Here is an 18,871-nt window from a genome sequence, read left to right on the forward strand (position 1 = left end):
GCGATGTAATTGTGTGGTTATAGTGATGGCTTTGGGCTGCAGTCCCCCGGCTCAGATTAAAGCCTCCTGTCATGGAAGAACACAATTACCAAATGTAATGCAGAGTTTATTAGGCCTTTAAGCATATACACTGGAGTTGGAGAGCCCAATCATGCTATCTGAAAGGTACTCTGGAAATCATCCCCCATCCACACACACACCCACACACACCCCCCTCACACACACACACCCATACACCCCTACAGACACACAAACACACCTACACACAAACACACACACACACTATTCCTCCTCCAAATGGCTACAAATAGCGAGGACGCTACAGAGATGGGCAAGAAGCATAACAAGGTGTTCCACAGCCAGACCTTGCAAAGTCAGACACCGAAAATCCTTGAGAAACACGCATTGCAGAGAGAGAGAGAGAGAGAGACAGAAACATTAGAAATATAATAATTCTGTGCCATTTAAATTTAGATCTCGAGTGACGTATTAAGCTTATCTGGGGCTGGGCGGTCAGCAGCGGGCAGTCTAAACATAAAGATAATGTAATCTCTGCAAGTGTGAAAATGTGGAGTCTGCAGTGTTGCCTGCAGAGCCTGTCCAGCTCTCTGTAACCAGATGCCATTCAATTTAACTATCCAAAATTAGTTTGTTCCAATCCAAATGATTGAGATTTTTTTTAATTAGCTTGTTTGTGTGGCTTCAAGGCTTTTGTTTGAGGGCATTTTGTGTTGTGAAGAGGCTTTTAGGAGCAAAGCGATTTCATTTCATTTAGAAGAAGGAATAAAATGGCCGTTGAGGCAGCCCTGCTCCCTGTTCTTGTGCTTTCACTCCCTCCGTTGCCGTCCTGACATTTATTTCATTAACCCACCCTCAAGACTCTGTTGGCTGGAGGGAACATTGCTCGCATCCAGTGGCGGAACGTTCAGGGTCAGAGAGTGAATTTCCTGGACTTGTGTTTTGGTGTAAACCCTCTGGATTTGCTAATTAGTGCAGCTGCTGAACCAGAACTGATTTGTAAAATCTCGCTCAGAGCACAGGTTTGGAGCAGCCCAAATGTGTGGCAGGACTTCCCATTTCAGTTTGGCATTTCACATACTTGCTCACATGATGACACGTGTGTGTGTGTGTGTGTCTCTGTGTGTGTGTGTCTGTGTGTGTGTGTGTGTGTGTGTGTGTGTGTGTGTGTTTGTGTGTGTCCATAGGTGTGCTTGGAGAAGATGGAGGACATCCAGCTGGCCATGATCGTGGCGCGGCTGTACGAGGCTGACTACGAGAGCTCGTCCACGTGCCAGGGCATCCTGTACGAGAAGGTGCTGGGCTGCAAGCGCGACGGCTCGGGCTTCTCCTGCAGGAAGTTGCACCCGGACCCCTTCCTGCGCACTATCGCCTTCTGGATCATGAAGGACTACACTGGCGCCCTGGACACACTGCTGGAGCAGATCCCCAAGGAGGACGACGAAAACCCCGGTGAGGCGATCGATAACGTAACGTCTGGTCAATTACTGGGAGGCGTTAGCTTTAGCTGTAACCACTATCTTTTGGCTACCTCACAATCCCCCATGTTGATGTGTGACTAGCTCAGTGAAGAGCTCAGTGTAGATGAGCCTGTGATGGGGAGCAGTGAAGCGCATCACGGGTGGCTCAGGAGTCAAGGTTCGTTGAGCAGAGCAGAGGAAACCACAAAGCCACTCATGTCTCATTAAATGAGTCAGCAGTAACGAACCTCTCCAATTGCAAATGTGTGGTGAAGTTGGCTCATTAACTAATGATTCCATAAAAGGATTTTATTGAGTTTTGTTGTACCAGTATGAACCTTCTCAAGAGCCAGAACAGTCAGGAAATTCTTACATTCATATATATATATATATATATATATATATATATACAGTATATAAAATATACCATTTTTTACTTTTCTTAAAGTGCTGTTCTTCAGATCTTGGATTCTGTGGCTTGTTTCAATGATGATGATGTTTTTTTATTGCAGAGGTCATGGTGAAGTCGTGCAACCCCGTTGTGTTCAGCTTCTACAACTACCTCCGCGCGCACCCACTCATCATCCGCCGGCACTACGCCACGCCCGAGGGCGCGCTGGCACCCGTGGGCCTGACGGCGGAGAAGAGCAGCGCCGACGAGATCAACCTGATCGAGCGCAAGCTCTTCTTCACCACGGCCAACGCCCACTTCAAGGTGGGCTGCCCCGTGCTGGCGCTGGAGGTGCTCTCCAAGATCCCCAAGGTCACCAGGAAGGCCGGCGGCTCCATGAGCAAGGGCTCGTCCGCGGCCAACGTCAGCGCAGCCGCCCAGCCGCAGGAGAACGGGGGCCGCGCCGCGGACCTGGCCTGGGGTAGTGCCACTGAGGCCTGGGGCTCGGCAACCCCGGCAGCACCGGCAGCCGACCCCTTTGGCATGCTGGACTGGAGCCAGCCGATGGTCAAGACGGACGACGACGATCTGAAGCTGGACTGGGACGACAACAAGGGCGAGGACGATGAAGATGAAGACGACGACGACGACGGAGGCCTAACGATGAAGAAGCCTGAAGCGGCAGAGGAGGAGAAGAAGGCGGGCAAGCCGTCCGGTGGCAGAGCTGGCAGCCTTCACCGCGAGGACTCGGCGGGCGAGGGCGAGGTGGACGTGATCGCCGAGCAGCTCAAGTTCCGCGCCTGCCTGAAGATCCTGATGACCGAGCTGCGCACGCTGGCCACGGGCTACGAGGTGGACGGAGGCAAACTGCGCTTCCAGCTCTACAACTGGCTGGAGAAGGAGATCGAGGCCATGCACCTCATCTGCAACTACAAGGCAGATGGCCAGCAGGGCGGCGGCAGCAGCACCGACGGCAGCGGCGGGACAGAGGCGGTGGAGAAGTGGGCCGAGGGCGGCCCCGAGGGCTCCCTGGACCTGGGCGATGATGCGGGTCCCTACGAGCGCCTCCAGGTGGAGAGGAGGCGGCTGCAGGCCAAGCAGCATCACGCCGAGCGCCGGAAGGCCTGGCTGAGGAAGAACCAGGCGCTGCTGCGCATCTTCCTCAGCTACTGCAGCCTGCACGGGGCCAAGGGCGGCGGGGTGACCTCCGTCAGGATGGAGCTGCTCTTCCTGCTGCAAGAGTCCCAGCAGGTCAGGGAGGCGCTCCCACATCACAATTCAACCCCTCACTCCCATCTTCCACATAGCCTGTACATAGCTGTTATTGCCTGACTGCACATGAGTGTTGTTGGTTCTTTAAAAAATATCGAAAACGCAGAAAGTAATATACTATGTACAGTATATCACACCAACACTGATTTCAATGACCCGCAGATTGTCTGTCATGTCTGTTACCAGAAGAAGTGAAATTCTCTACATCATAGCAGTGTAGCTATCATGTGTCCATGTGTCAACTCCTCACTCCCATCTTCCACATAGCCTGTACATAGCTGTTATTGCCTAACTGCACATGAGTGCTGTTGGTACTGTGAAGTTCCAAATAGAAAATGCAGAAAGTAATATACTAATGTATATCGCATAAACACTGATTTCAATGACCCGAAGATTGTCTGTCATGTCGGGTACCAGAAGAAGTCTTGTGAAATCCTCTACATCATAGCAGTGTAGCAATCATGTGTTGCTATTCAATTTGTGTGTGTGTGTGTGTGTGTGTGTGTGTGTGTGTGTGTGTGTGTGTGTGTGTGTGTGTGTGTGTGTGTGTGTGTGTGTGTGTGTGTGTGTGTGTGTGTGTGTGTGTTCGTGTGTGTTCTTACACTTGTATGACTCATGCAGGAGACCACGGTGAAGCAGCTGCAGTCTCCGCTTCCTCTGCCCACCACGCTGCCCCTCCTGTCGGCCAGCATCGCCCCCACCAAGACGGTCATCTCCAACCCCGTGCTGCACCTCAACAACCACATCCACGACATCCTCTACACCATCGTGCAGATGGAGACTCCACCGCACCCCGACTGTAGCGACGACCGAGTAAGGCCACGCTCTCTGATGGTTTTGTTCTTCTTTCTTTTTTCCTGCTTAGTTATATAAAGTTGTGTTCTGAGTCATCCTAAACTACTGGCTAGAAAAGCTCCCATCTAAAAGCTTCTCTTTTAGCTTTAACCTGATTTCCCCCTGGCATTCCTATTAATAGCATTGCTTGTTAGACTGTGTGAGTTGGTGTTTGTGTCTGTGTGTGTGTCTGTGTGTGTGTTTGTGGGTGTCTGTGTGTGTGCGTGTGTTTGTTATGTGTGTGTTTGTTATGTGTGTGAAGGTGAGAGTAGTCTGTTTGAGGATGAGTAATGGTGCTGATTGTGTGTGTGTGTGTGTGTGTGTGTGTGTGTCTCAGGTGAATACCCTGCACACACTGGCTGCCTCTCTCTCTGCGTGCATCTATCAGGCCCTGTGTGACAGCCACAGCTACAGGTATTCACCGAGCTGCTTGCCAGCCGCCCTTCTGACACGTGTCTTTAATATGCACAGAAATCTGAAATGTCAATTCAGTAACAGCATGTCATTAACGTATCCATTGTTAGCATGATGCTAAATGCTACCTAATTTAGCCTAACAAGCCCCCCAAAAAAATAAATAAACAGTATTAATTCTGCGTCATATTTGTCTGACGCATTTATCATAACTGACACCTTCACACTCAAGCTGTCCTGTGGTGCTGTTTCCATAGCAGCCAGACGGAGGCCAATCAGTTCACCGGGATGGTATACCAGGGCCTGCTGCTTAGCGAGCGGCGGCGTCTCCGCACTGAGAGCATCGAGGAGCACGCCACTCCGACCTCTGCCCCTGCACAGTGGCCAGGTAAGCCCCAGTGCAAGCACGGTAACTGTCATGACCAGTGTATTTGTGTAGGAGGGTTTTTCTTTTTACTTGAGCTGGAGGATAAAACTGTAGATGCTGAAGGCTTTGTGCCAGGAATTTATATATTTAAAAAAAACTGAACCAGTCTCCATTTTCTTACCACTCAACTGCCGGCTAATAATCTCATCGCTCAAAAGCTTTATTGTCATGGTAATCCAACCTCATGAAAGGCCACTATCAGTGCAGTGGCTTCTCTCGTACTCACACACAGACGAAACACACACACATACACACACACACACACACACACACACACACACACACACACACACACACACACACACACACACACACACACACACACACACACACGCACACACGCGCGCGCGCGGACTGGACGTCAAGGGCGTCTGTCAGCGGAGCTGCTAATGAAAGGAAGGCAAACACGCGTGTGTAATTAGAGCTCTTGTTTTGCACTGTTTGCCCACCATGCCGCAAGGCCTTAAACCTGGCACGGGCAGATGGCGTTGGGTAATGGGCGCTTGGCTGCCTTCACCACACAAATAAGAAGGAGGGCTGAGTCACGCACAGGCGAGGAGGGCTCTCTGCACACCCACGCAGGAAGGGCTGTAGGAGGCCGCTGAGTTAGAGAGGGAGGTCAGAAACAGATGGAGTCAGCATCAGGGGTGGGAATCACTGAATAACACACAGTTACAGGCCTATCATAACATGTAGCCAGCAAGAAGTATGACATTGTAGATGTAGAACATGCAATTATACAGCATGATATACGGAAGACTGAGATCTGATCAGTCATCGTACATGAAGTCATCATAAAGAAGTGATACTGGTAAAACAAACTTGTTAAAAGCTTAATATAGCTCAATGTGTTAAGACAAACGTTATATGACACCGAGTAGATCGGCATTGGATAATGTTGGCTGAATAGAATAGAATTAGTGTCAAAGGTTGTGATGTTTCTAATGCAATGGTTTCCATTTCAACGGTTGAAGAGATTTGAGGACAAAGTATTTTGAATGATGTAATGAACACCGTAGATTTGTCGTGTGTGTGCTTCTCCCAGGGGTGTCGTCCCTCATCACCCTCCTGGTGTCAGCCCAGGGCGAGGAGCAGCCGCGGCTCAACGTGATGCTGTGCGAGGCGGTGGTGGCGGTCTACCTCAGCCTGCTCATCCACGGCATGGGCACGCACTCCGGGAACGAGCTCTTCCGGCTGGCCGCGCACCCCCTGAACAACCGCATGTGGGCCGCCATCTTCGGCGGAGGGGCCAAGGTCGTCATCAAGCCCAAGAGGCCTACTGAGAGCCCAGGTAGGGATGGTCAGACTCTCACACACGCCTACAGGCTCACACACACACACACACTGACACACGTGGCATCCACAAATACATTTACTCCACACACAGTCCCACACACACACACACACATTCACACACACACACACACACACTCACACACTGACACACGTGACATCCACAAATACATTTACTCCACACACAGTCCCACACACACACACACACACACACACACACATACAAACAGTACATGCACACACACACACACACACTCACAAACAAACAGTACATGCACACACACTTCTCATGCTCATGCTTCCTCCGCTGATCTAAAATGAGTGGCCAACAGATGGCAGTGAACAGAAGGGTTTTCTTGGTGTGTGTTAGTGTACATGTAAAGCAATGTCTGACTCTGGGTCAGTCACCTGAGCTTGTATCAGGCCGCTGTCTCCCACAGCAGACATACTGTGTGTTCTGTAGCTCTGGAGCCAGAGTGATGGTTACCCAGTGTCAGTGTGACCTCTGTCCCCCAAAGCTGCTGTCTTTGGGGCAGCTCCCCGAGAGAGCAGTGCCCTGTCTCCGGCTCCGGCCCCAGCCGTGCCTGCGGCCCCTCAGGGGGAGGCTGGGGGCCCCGCAGCAGATCAGGCTCCGCCAGCTGGCTGTGAGTACACGCCACAGATGTCCCCCTCTCCCCTCCGGGTCAGGAGCCGCAGTTCAGCTCCGTTCAGCTCCTGGTTGAAGGGTAGGAGGAGAAATGAGGAGAGCAGGAGCTGAGCTGCTGGACCTGGAGTGGAGAAGGAGACGCGGCGGGTTTGCAGTGTGGTCTGGTGTGGCCCTGGATTCTGTAGAGAGAAAAACAGAGGTAGAAAGAAAGAAAATGGTGTGATCATCCATCCCAAATTGGGTGCAGGCGCAGACTATCGGACAAGGGGAACCAAGTGAGATACATTTCCGTGCAAGTAATGTTATGCCTCCAGAATTGCATTGAATCAGACCTTAAGGGTCAAAGCATTGCTCAATGAAAGTTTAGAAGCACAAAATGGAGCCTAATTTAAGCATAAAACAAGTGAACGGACATCCACGCGTGGGGTTTTTAGTGCATGCATCTGCTGTGTGCCCTCTTCAAACACGATGAAAAAACTGTATACTGTGGTTTATTTTTCATTGTTATGTTTGGCTGTGTCTTATGTGTGTGTGTGTGTGTGTGTGTGTGTGTGTGTGTGTTTGCGTGTGTATGCCCGCATGCCCTATCTCTGTGTGTAAGTGCCCTGTGTACTTATCGCCTGCTTATTTGTCAATCATGCAGCTGATAAAGCTAGTGTGGACTTCGAGGTCAAAGGGGAGCTGCCGCACTCTGACAGTAAATCAGGTATTGTCTCTCCCATCTCCAGCCCCCCTGTGTCTGCGCTAGACGTGTCTGGAGCCAAGAGAGACCCCAGTAGATAGATAGATAGATACACACTCTCCCCCCTTACGAGTAGTTGAAATGAGATAAGCCATCCATTGCACATGGCAGAGTTTCAGTGCAACACTCCATGAAGGTGTCATTGATCACTTCCATGAGCGCTGCCGTCGGACTGAGCCTCTGTTCTTCATCCAGACTCGCCAGATAAATGGAGTCGTCAGCAGAGTAATAATCGTCTGTCATGTGTAATGGAAGGCTGTAATTAGCCTGTGCTGTGATCATTCAGGGACAGGGCCAGTGTCATCTGTCATTACGGCTGTGTGAAGGAGGGATGTTGTGCACCTTATGACCGTTAGTACTCAGTACTCGTGAGAAGTTTACTTTACAGGTTGATGCATCATGGCTACGGTCAAAGGTCTAGTCTGTGTTTCATCTTTCATCTGCAGTAAATCAGCTGTATTCTCTAAAACACCGGAGCCTTTGTAAAGCCTTATCTTTAGTCCCGCGTGCAAATTCGACGCAGCCGTCGTTTGGAGATGGCCGAGTTTCAGTTGGCATTTAGCGGTAGCATTTAGTTTTGTTTAAGAACTCCAGCAGATCCGAGAACGAGAACGCCTGTGGCCTTTTCGAGCATTTCATGGCTTGGCTTTTCTAGGATTCTGTGCAGTTGCTTAAATGTCAGAGTCCCCCTTACAACCAACCTCATGTCATTACCAAACTGGCCAGCAGGGGTGCATCGAGTACAGACACCACTGGTCGGGTCGGGTGAGGTGAGGGAAAAAAAAGAAACAAAAAAAGCAAAATAAAGCAGATATCTCCTCTGGTGTCCAGACAGCAGTGTTTCTCCCTGTTCCCTCTGCCACGTCACGTAGTCGGGGGAGGCCTCAGACTGTTGTGGCCAAGGCTCTGCGGCTGAACAGCCTCCCCTCTCACGCTCTGTCTGATGACACAGAGTGGCCTCCTCCTGTCACGAGGCAGTCTATCACTGCACACGGACACCAGACAGACAACAAACCCCATCTCCATACAGACAGTCATATAGGATCTATAGTTATCTATAACATAGTATAGGACACTGCTGCTGTCACTTTTCTATACATTTTGAGCATGCACATATATAAAGAAGGGATTCACCAGTGTGTTTACCAACAATCAAATTAGTCAGATTTTACAGTACATTTCTAATTAATTCTGCCAGTCAAAACATGTATTTGCATCTTAGATAATATCAATATATAATCGAATACTGCTCACCAGTTAGTTAGATATTAGTTTTCTGTCTAGCTTGTCTCTTTGCTTGTGTGTGGTTGTCATATATGTAATCTCTTGGCTGTGATTGTATCTCTGAGTCTAGCAGCCCCAGTAGCTCCTGAGATATTTGTCCAGGATAACAATGAAGGTTTGTAAACACTAGAGATTGTGTGCGTGTGTGCGTGTGTGCGTGTGTGTGTGTGTGTGTGTGTGTGTGTGTGTAAAACTGGGTTGTTCCTCTGTCTGTGTGATCTGCCTATCTCCTTTTGTCTTCTCTACGGCATCGTTCTTCTCTATTAGTGAAGTAGGCTATTCAGAACTAATGCTCTGTCTTATGACTCTCCTCAGAACTCCACTGGTCCGTAACGAGTCTTCTCTTTTCTTACTTCCTATTTTCAAAAGAGTCTCGACTTGAGGGGAGACCACTCTTCTCCACTCGGCCATGTAACACCCTTAATCAATACATTGACGATGAATAGATGCAGCTCTCCAGAGTGACTTCAGTCTGTAACCAACCCCAATGAAAGAAAAGAAAAAAAGCCAAGTTTCTTCTGTTTTGTTTGGGGGCTTGGGAGCAGCTGTCTGCTGATATGTGTGGAGACGGATTAGACTGTCCAGACACTGGCCTCTGCCCTGCCTGGAGTGGGAAGAGGCTCAGAGGAGGGATCCAGGCTGAAGTGGATGGATGGTGGTTTCTTCTTTTCTGTCAAAAGCCCCGATGGCTTCGTTTCCAAAATAGAACCGCTGTGCTCTCCTCTTTATGTCATATCTTTGTCTGTTTTTCTCAAACTCTCTGCAAGACTGACCTCTTTTCTCAACTTCGTTCTGGAGGTTTCTGTTATTGAAGTTCTTGTTGTAACCTGGAGGCCTGTGCTTCAGTATAGACACTGAAGGTAATGTGTGGTGTGTGTGACTGTTTGACTCTATGAACCCAAAAGCATGAAGCAGAGCAGGATTCTCTGGCCTGAGTGAGCCATGTTGACCCCCCCTCGCTGTCTGACATGGTTCCCTGTCCTGGCCTGAGTGAGCCATGTTGACCCCCCCTCTCTGTCTGACATGGTTCCCTGTCCTGGCCTGAGTGAGCCATGTTGACCCCCCCTCTCTGTCTGACATGGTTCCCTGTCCTGGCCTGAGTGAGCCATGTTGACCCCCCCTCTCTGTCTGACATGGTTCCCTGTCCTGCCCGTCCCTCTTTTCGGCAGCTCTTCCCCCTCCCACCCCACCGGCTGAGGATGTGGACCGACACCGGCGCCGGTTCAACATGCGTATGCTGGTGCCAGGACGGCCCGTGAAGGAGACGCCCGCCGCCCCGCCGCCCGTCCCAGTGGAGCGCCCCACCTACAAGGAGAAGTTCATCCCCCCCGAGCTCAGCATGTGGGACTACTTTGTGGCCAAAGTAAGAGCCACTGCCCACTAGGGCTCCATGCCGTTTATGGTTCTGTGTCACGGTATCAGGTCAGAGTTCACGCTCACCTCACCTTTGACCCTCCCCTCCCACAGCCCTTCCTGCCTCCGTCAGACAGCGGCGCCCTGTACGACTCGGACGAGAGCGGAGCGAGTGACAACGACGACGATGATGACGCCTTCCTCTCTGACACGCAGATGACCGAGCACTGCGATCCCAATTCATACAGGTGCAGCATCTCGGGAACCTTTACCGTCTCACATGAGCTGCAGTGTTGCATGATCCACACAGAAGGTTTATACTGTGGTTTGTGTTTTTTTTCCTCTCTGTTACAGTTGGGCACTCATCCGATTGGTCATGGTCCAACTGGCCCTTCACAACGTCAAGACCTTCCTTCCCCTCACTGGGCTGGACTTCACAGGTAAACCACTCGCCTGTTGACTCGAATCATTACTGTTAAATGGATCAGATTGGCTGATTTGCTAGTAGTGTGTATGTAACACAGTTAATCAAAGCTAATAGAAATGCCTGAGTATATTTAACTTAATATGTATAAACAGTCAGAATGCATTCCACCATAACTGATAACCCTTTTCCCCCCGTATTGACATATCAGACCTGCCGGTGGTGTCACCCCTGTGCAACGCCGTGCTGAAGACCATGGAGAACTGGGAGCAGCTCCTGCTGGACAAGATGAACAGATTCGACGGCCCTCCTCCCAACTACATCAACACTTTCCCCACGGACCTGAGTGCAGGCGGAGGCCCAGCCATCCTGCGTCACAAAGCCATGCTGGAGGCAGACAATACCCCCTTCAAGTCAGTGCACTAATGAAAACACTCATATTACCAATATATAGCCATGCTAATACCAGCTATAGTGGAATTATATACCTACTAATAGAACATGTCTTCAGGTGTGAGTGGCGTGATCCTTTAACATATGGTGTTATTGACTGCTGTGTTTGGGTCTGTGTTGCAGGGCGTACTCTTTTAAAGCATGGTGTTATTGACTGCTGTGTTTGGGTCTGTGTTGCAGGGCGTAGTCTTTTAAAGTATGGTATTATTGACTGCTGTGTTTGGGTCCGTGTTGCAGGGCAAAGAATCACCTCTCCTTCCCCGTCCGCCGCCTCTGGCACTACCTGGTGAAACAGGAAGTCCTGCAGGATCCTCTGATTCGCTACATCTTCACCAAGAAGAGGAAGCAGAGGGAGGTAAAGGCAGTCCCGGCCAGTGGATGTGTCTGTGTGAATGTCTCTGTGTTGTTTACTTCACTGGCGAAAGCCCTCCTGCTGATACTCGCCAGTTTCACTGACAGATCCTGGCTTGTACTTTGCAGCCATTTTAGGTTTTAAGAGAAAGTAGAGGAGAGAAAGTAGAGGGGGCTATTTTGGTTGGATTGAGATGATTCATTTTCTTCTAGCCTTTTTATTGCTTTCTGTTTCTTTCACTTCCACACCCCCCCCACCCCTGTGTATTTGCATCAGGAGAGTGAGTCAATGCTAGTTCTGTTTATACTTGAGCCAAGTCTGTCATAATTATATCAAACTGGAAATAGCATTTAATTAATTCACAATGACTATGTTGTATCACAGTTTTTATTTAAAAGAAATGTCTGTAGCAGAACAGATGTCGTAGATCATAAATATTTAAACATTGCTGCAACATGTTGGTAATTGGAACAGTTGAACTCAAGTTTAACAGATCGAATTGACCTCAAAATCATTTGTCCCAGTTACAGCACTCTGTGTGTGTGTTTGTGTGTGCGCGCGCTGCATAATCAATTATTAATCACAAACACAAACACAGACAATAATAACAGAATGACCCTGGAGTTTCTCCTTGTCAGTGCCTAGATCTTTAGGTCCTTATCAACATGGCACGATTTGTATGTTTTGGAAAAGACTCTCAGCTGATATTACATTGAGTTGAAAAAGAGAGAGAGCAAAGAGAGAGAGATTGAGAGTAAGAGTTGCCTTCACACAATTTAACTCACTGCAGGTTGTCTTGATGTTCATCCTAATTAATAAAGTCAGCATCTTGGCTTTAAATGGTAGGGTCTAAAAGTCTTAAATAAAGATGAATATAATGTATGGATAAGGCTTTGGGGGGTAAGTAAAGTGATATAAATGGGTAACCATTTATAATTATTATTGAGATCTAGGAGTACAAGTTTGATTTATAGAGTATTGACCTACTGTAATGTCCACCCACTAATATATGCTCAGACAAACAGCAAGGAAACAAGTTAAACCATAAGCTAATACCCCATTGTGAACTCATAATAACAGCTTATTGTTTTACCTAATGGCAAAACAATGTGTGAAATTCGATTTAATAGCATGGCATTCATTAAAAATCATTAAGTTCTCTATGTATCAGAAGCCCTATCGGAAAGACTCTTCTTGGAGAGAACTGTTGTTTTTTTCCCGAGGCGCAAGAAGGTGTATTAGTGCAGCTGCACTTTGAGGATTGCGTGCTCGTGCCAAACCCTCTTTCATTTGACTTTTCATTTTTCCCCCCCATTCCCATGTTCTTGTTGTTTGTGCTCATGGTTTGTGTTGTGACCTGTGTGTTTATGTGTGGCGTGGTGTGCTGTGGGTGTGTTGTGTAGTCTTTAGACGGCCATGTGGACCACCTCACACAAAACTGCCTAGCGGGAGCTCGCGGTGCCAGCAAGGTAGTATGCCTCCGCCGCTCCGCAGCCATGTCTGCAAGCCACCTCCAGCTCTGGGCTTTGAGCTCCTGTCCTTCTAACCGGAGAACCCTCTTTTCAGTTTAAACCTCTTTACAAACCTCCTCCGCCCTCACCAATCCCTAACCAATCTGCCACCAACGCTTCTCTCCCTAATCACTAACCTGGCTACAGTACAGTACAAAGCAATTTACCAAATAATAAAGCTCAACATAATTACAAAATGACATGCTTCTCACTCCTTGTGCTCCGACTGTAACAATCCTGCGCTGGCCTAAATGAACAAAGCAAGGCAAAAGTTGCGTCCATCTTCTGCAAGGACAGTGCAGTCCACTTCTGTGTTGCATGCTCACGGAGTTTTCATGTGTTTTATGTTTGTGTGTGAGGGGCTATTGGTCTGCTGTCAGTGGGAAAAGCTGCAGAGGGATGACTTGTAACGGACCGGTGCTCTCTTTGACAGGTGGAGGCTGACCTTGGCTATCCGGGCGGGAAGGCAAAGATCATTCATAAGGAGTCTGACATCATCATGGCTTTTGCCATAAACAAGGTGGATGCTTCTGCGGCTGGTCTCATATTTTCTAGTGTCATGTTGGAAAGGGGTTTTCACTGAGACGGAGTCAAAAGTGTGTGTGTGTGCTGGGGGGGGGGGGAGAGACGCTTAAACATGTGGGAAGGAGAAAAGTAATCTTTCATAACGTTTATTCCATTAGAACGCTTTGAGCATTCTGAACCAGTGATTTATGTAGTAGCGTTAGCACCACGTCCAGAGGGTACTAATGCGATGCGTGTTCTGTTTGTCTTGTGCACAGGCCAACACCAATGAGATCGTGCTGGCCTCCACTCATGACGTGCAGGAGGTGGACGTGTCCACACTGCTGGCTGCCCAGCCCTTCACCTGGATCGGGGACGACTTTGACAAAGAGTCACGCAGGTCAGTTCCCCCAAAGACCAGCTCGTCCAGTCGACTCTGCTACTGGAGTGATGTGTTTAGTATCGGTGTTCAGTTAACACTGAAACTTCATGTTGTGTTATTCAAACCATGGGATGACTGAATAAGAGCTGTGGTGTCTTCTTGAGGAAGTGATGCTTCAGCTGACTCTGACCATGTGTTCCCCTTCCTCAGCTCTGACGACGTGGACTACCGCTCGTCTCACACCAACATCGCCCAGGCCAGCAGCGCGCCCGCCTTTGCCCCGCCGCAGATCCCTGGCTCGGCCTCCATGCCATGGCTGGGCAGCGGGCAGACCAGCATGGGTGCCAGCGTGGTACGTGACTCACCACATACAGACCACATGCTAAATCTGGGTTCTGGCCTGCAGGCTCTCTCTGCAGGGTCAGCATGAGCGGCCAGCTACGCCTCCAGCATGAGTAATGGGGATGTTGGTGCTGCATGCTTGCAAAGCTAATGTTCCAGCGCCATTTCAGTCAGGGTTACACACACCAGAGCACGTCTGTCTTTTGGGGATCTGCTGTGTTCACACGGGTGTAGTTGTTGTAAGGCACCAGTAGATGGACACACAGCACTATTCAAACCCACGTGTGATGTGTGTATGATTTCATGTAACTAAGTGCATGCTGGTCGTGAGGAATATGAACGGACTAGGTACTGACTTTTTTGTTATTTAGGGTTGAAGTGTGTTAGAAAAGCCTTCTATGCTTTAAATCAGATAGGCAGAGTGTAGATGTTACAGGGCTCTCGTGTAGCGAGAGAGAGAGAGAGAGAGAGAGAGGGAGCAGGACTGGGTAGTGACGTGAGACCACGTGAGACCCACTCTGACCATGTCCACTTAAAGCCATGAGGGCCTGTGTGTCGAGCACGCGTTTGGACCCTGTCCCGGGGCAACCTTGACCCGGGGGTACATCCATGTGTATATTTATTTTAATGTCTTATCACAATAACACCAGCAATAAATCTCCGTCTAAACAGTCTCATTGATGAGTCTAAGTTCAGCGAGATTACCAGGGTCTGTGTTAGTATTGAGCAGAGGAGAAATAATAAACTCGAGATAAGGCCAGTCTTCAGAGACGGCAGCCCAAGGTAGGGAAGTGCGTCATCCAGGCAGTTCCCAGGTCCTCCCCAGTCTGAGGCCCCCCTGACCAGGATTACTGCCTGGCTTCAGCCTGTTGAAGCTCACTATAGTCTGATTTATCCACAGAAGGCATTGGAAACTCACTATAGTCTGCTTCATCCACAGAAGGCATTGGAAACTCACTATAGTCAGCTTTATCCACAGAAGGCATTAGAAACTCACTATAGTATGCTTTATCCACAGAAGGCATTAGAAACTCACTATAGTCTGCTTTATCCACAGAAGGCATTAGAAACTCACTATAGTCTGCTTTATCCACAGAAGGCATTAGAAACTCACTATAGTCTGCTTTATCCACAGAAGGCATTGGAAACTCACTGTCTGCTTTATCCACAGAAGGCATTGGAAACTCACTAAAGTCTGCTTTATCCACAGAAGGCATCCCTTCAGTCCCAGTAATATAAGCCACTAACCATGAGGATACTGATGTGCTTTTGTGTGACTCTTTTCTAATGGGATCTGTCTTCCACAGATAATGAAAAGGAACCTGAATAATGTGAAACGAATGACATCCCACCCCATATATCAGTATTGTAAGTTGTTAAGCTGTTTTTCTTATACACATATTATTAACATAGGTGTTAATATGAAATAATGAGATGAATGCTGAAATTCAATTCTAAGGGAGATAACTTGCTATAGTCGTATAACTCATATATACTCCTGATAACAGTTTTGTTATTTAATAGACACACCTCGCACTGAATATTAACTTTAAAAACATGCTGGTCGATGTCCAGCTAATGTTGATATATGCAAACACCCTGTATTTCGTCAAAAAGCATTAATATTGTGTTCAGGCTCTGCAAACTCCTTAAAAACACTAAACCATCTGACATTGTGTGATTAACAAACATTAAACTCTAGAAGATGATTAAATCTTTTTCCTTGAGAAAAAGCCTTTCTGAAAATATGATCAGGACCCAAACTATGAAGATAGTAACATGACCGTGTGTGTGTGTGTCTGTGTGTGTGTGTGTGTGTGTGTGTGTCTGTGTGTCTGTGTGTCTGTCTGTCTGTCTGTCTGTCTGTCTGTCTGTCTGTCTGTCTGTCTGTCTGACTGTGACTGTGTGTGTGTGACTGTGTGTGTGTGTGTGTGTGTGTGTGTGTGTGTGTGTGTGTGTGTGTGGGTGTGTGTGTCTCAGACATGACTGGAGCTCAGGACGGGAGTGTCCGCATGTTTGAGTGGAATCGGCCTCAGCAGCTCATCTGCTTCCGGCAGGCAGGCAACGCCAGAGTCACCCGACTCTATTTCAACTCCCAGGGCAATAAGGTACAGCTCCACCTCACAGCTCCACCTCACAGGGCATCCCAACCTGTCCCATCATGCACCTCTTTTACTTACCATCCCCCTCACCACCTCCTCTGTACTGTCCCAGGACACTTTTGTAGGAATCTGGTAGGAAATGTATTTTTTTGGATGATTTGGAAGTGGATGTGGAACATAGCAGAAGGAATAAGGACTTTACCATTTAAAAAACATAGTGGACATGATGTCCATTTGAAGCAGTTTACTGAGATGATACACACATTAAGCACCTGTTTGTATTCTAGAAGTTTCTTTCTGTCATTCTTAGAAATGTTTTTTTTAGCATGTTTCTCTCTCTTTTTGATTGTCATGTGTGTAGTGTGGCGTTGCTGATGGTGAGGGCTTCCTGAGTCTCTGGCAGGTCAACCAAACCTCCTCAAACCCCAAACCTTACTTGGTGAGTCAGGAAGGAAGGACAAAGACAGGATATTGGATTTAAAATCACTGGTGCAAGTCAGAGCACTTTCATTTCCAAAGTGCCTGCACACATCAGCCTCCGTTTGGCTTGCTGAATTAATTTTCCTGTTCACTTTTGTGTTTTCTGTTCTTTTCTTTTCTTTTCTTTTCTTTTCTTTTCTTTTCTTTTCTTTTCTTTCTTTCGTTCTTTCTTGCAGAGCTGGCAGTGCCACAGCAAGACCTGTGGGGACTTTGCTTTCATCACTTCTTCCAGTCTCATTGCCACAGCTGGCCAATCCAATGACAGCAGGTCAGTATCCATTAATAAGGAAATTATTTCACTAATAAAAAGAGGCTTCAGAATGTCAGCTACATCAAGATGAGATATACATATAAAATAAGAAAATACCTATAAAGAATTATTCACAAGGGAGTAGTTACTTTTTTAGCCTTACAGAAATGTATGCTAATTTGTCTTACAGAAATGTATGCCTATGGGACACCCTGATTTCGCCCAGTAATACTATGGTGCATGGTAAGCTTGCGCAGTCCCCGTTGATATCTTGGTCTTGGATATTTGTGAAAATAAGGTTTTCTTATGGACTGTATTTGAGTGAATGTTCAAGAGAAGATTATTGTAGAGAAAGCGTTAGTTCTGCATAGGTCTTCTCTTGAATGTTAATGTCTGTCTTGAGTTACCTTTCCTCTTCATCCTGCATGCTCTTGTCACTGCACGCTTAACAGCCTGCTTGGTTAAATCCTTGAGCAGTATATGTTATTATAAATGCATGCATATTGAGATGACAGAAAACAGGAAGTTGTGATGTTTGATGACGTTTGGGATGTGGTTGTTTCGCCAGCCTTCCCTTGCCATGACAACGGGGCCACTGTGCTGCAGTATGCGCCCAAACAGCAGCTCATCATCTCTGGGGGCCGCAAGGGCTTTGTGTGCATCTTTGACATCCGCCAGAGGCAGCTGCTACACACCTTCCAGGCCCACGACTCTGCCATCAAAGCCCTGGCCATGGACGCCTCCGAGGACTTCTTTGTCACCGGCTCCGCCGAGGGGAACATGAAGGTGACAAGGGCCAAACATCTCTAGCATGTTTTTGGCCTCAGTGTTTAAGATTACTAGATGGCTTAGTTTTATTTTGTTTATTTATTATTATTTGAAATACCATGAATACTTTGTGCTGATTTTGTGTGGGTTTCTGTATATGTTTTCACACATGAATGTGTCTGTGTTTCAGGTGTGGAAGATGAACGGTCATGGCTTAATGCACTCCTTTAGCACTGAGCACGCCAAGCAGTCCATCTTCCGCAACATCGGCGCCGGAGTGATGCAGGTTGAGACCTGCCCAGGAAACCGCATCTTCACCTGCGGTGCCGACGGTACCCTTAAAATGAGGGTCCTCCCTGACCGCTACAACATCCCGGCTAGTATATTCGATATCCTGTAAATTGTAACAGTGGCGCGTGGTAACCAAGAGGGATTTCACAAAGCAATGAAGCTTTTAATGGCAGCAAACTGTACGTTTCCTTAGCTGTGGATGGTAACAAAGTGAATCGCGCTGCAAAATATATTTTCCAAAGGCTGAAACACGTAAGCAAATGTCACATTTGCTTGATTTAAAAAAGAAAAAAAGAAATAGATTTACTGTAATTTTAAGAAGCCGACTTTGTTCCCTGAAAATCTCTGATAGAGTGTGTCTATAGGAAAGCTATGCATGTACTGTACTCGTAAAAGCGGTGCATACACAGGTTTATTGATAGTGCTCTGTAAAAGTGCTCAAAGCAAAAATTTTGTGTGTATCTGTCGTCATATTTGTGCCCACGGCTGAAAACTCTTAGCATCTTCCCAGCACTGTGGTTTCTATATTACGTCAGTGGTTTCCAGTGTGACTCGAGTTGTCGGATCTGCGTTTTATTTCCTTCTCGTCCTTCTGTTCCCATTGGCTGCTCACACTGCACAGATGTATGGCACATAGCCCTCGTGAGACCGGGCCGTTAGCGCTCGGCTCACAGTGAAAAAGAAACCGTTAGCTCGGGCCGCTAGCGCTCGGCTCACAGTGAAAAAGAAAACGTTAGCTCATCTCTTTGCGCCGCTACAGATGCTGCCACTGATGGCCATCTCTGAGCGGCAGCTTCACTGCAAACATTCCATTGAAGCGCTGAAGTGAGGTCAATGTGACTGTGTTTGAAATGGTTCATCTGTATGTCTTGTTTTATT

At 47.9% G+C, this 18,871-nt stretch overlaps 1 protein-coding gene across 2 annotated transcripts in view; it reads left to right on the top strand.

The window, feature by feature from the left end:
• The window catches only part of dmxl2 (Dmx-like 2), a gene marked incomplete at both ends in the record, with an annotated part of 42,883 nt that extends 24,782 nt beyond the window's left edge, over nucleotides 1–18,101 (top strand). The window contains 22 exons of one of the 2 annotated variants that reach the window (XM_080844144.1): nucleotides 1,206–1,470; nucleotides 1,991–3,120; nucleotides 3,763–3,954; nucleotides 4,313–4,389; nucleotides 4,646–4,776; nucleotides 5,861–6,106; nucleotides 9,950–10,143; nucleotides 10,248–10,381; nucleotides 10,488–10,573; nucleotides 10,769–10,970; nucleotides 11,248–11,365; nucleotides 12,766–12,831; nucleotides 13,307–13,393; nucleotides 13,656–13,777; nucleotides 13,970–14,111; nucleotides 15,409–15,469; nucleotides 16,082–16,209; nucleotides 16,565–16,642; nucleotides 16,860–16,951; nucleotides 17,124–17,176; nucleotides 17,502–17,719; nucleotides 17,892–18,101. In XM_080844144.1, the coding sequence (XP_080700270.1) occupies nucleotides 1,206–1,470; nucleotides 1,991–3,120; nucleotides 3,763–3,954; nucleotides 4,313–4,389; nucleotides 4,646–4,776; nucleotides 5,861–6,106; nucleotides 9,950–10,143; nucleotides 10,248–10,381; nucleotides 10,488–10,573; nucleotides 10,769–10,970; nucleotides 11,248–11,365; nucleotides 12,766–12,831; nucleotides 13,307–13,393; nucleotides 13,656–13,777; nucleotides 13,970–14,111; nucleotides 15,409–15,469; nucleotides 16,082–16,209; nucleotides 16,565–16,642; nucleotides 16,860–16,951; nucleotides 17,124–17,176; nucleotides 17,502–17,719; nucleotides 17,892–18,101 (4,032 nt within the window). The remainder of the gene's footprint in view (nucleotides 1–1,205; nucleotides 1,471–1,990; nucleotides 3,121–3,762; nucleotides 3,955–4,312; nucleotides 4,390–4,645; nucleotides 4,777–5,860; nucleotides 6,107–9,949; nucleotides 10,144–10,247; nucleotides 10,382–10,487; nucleotides 10,574–10,768; nucleotides 10,971–11,247; nucleotides 11,366–12,765; nucleotides 12,832–13,306; nucleotides 13,394–13,655; nucleotides 13,778–13,969; nucleotides 14,112–15,408; nucleotides 15,470–16,081; nucleotides 16,210–16,564; nucleotides 16,643–16,859; nucleotides 16,952–17,123; nucleotides 17,177–17,501; nucleotides 17,720–17,891) is intronic. The other variant, XM_080844145.1, reaches the window with a different exon arrangement.
• Nucleotides 18,102–18,871: the final 770 nt, after the last annotated feature.

Source organism: Sprattus sprattus (assembly GCF_963457725.1).
Source record: "Sprattus sprattus genome assembly, chromosome: 8".
Lineage (NCBI taxonomy): Eukaryota > Metazoa > Chordata > Actinopteri > Clupeiformes > Clupeidae > Sprattus > Sprattus sprattus.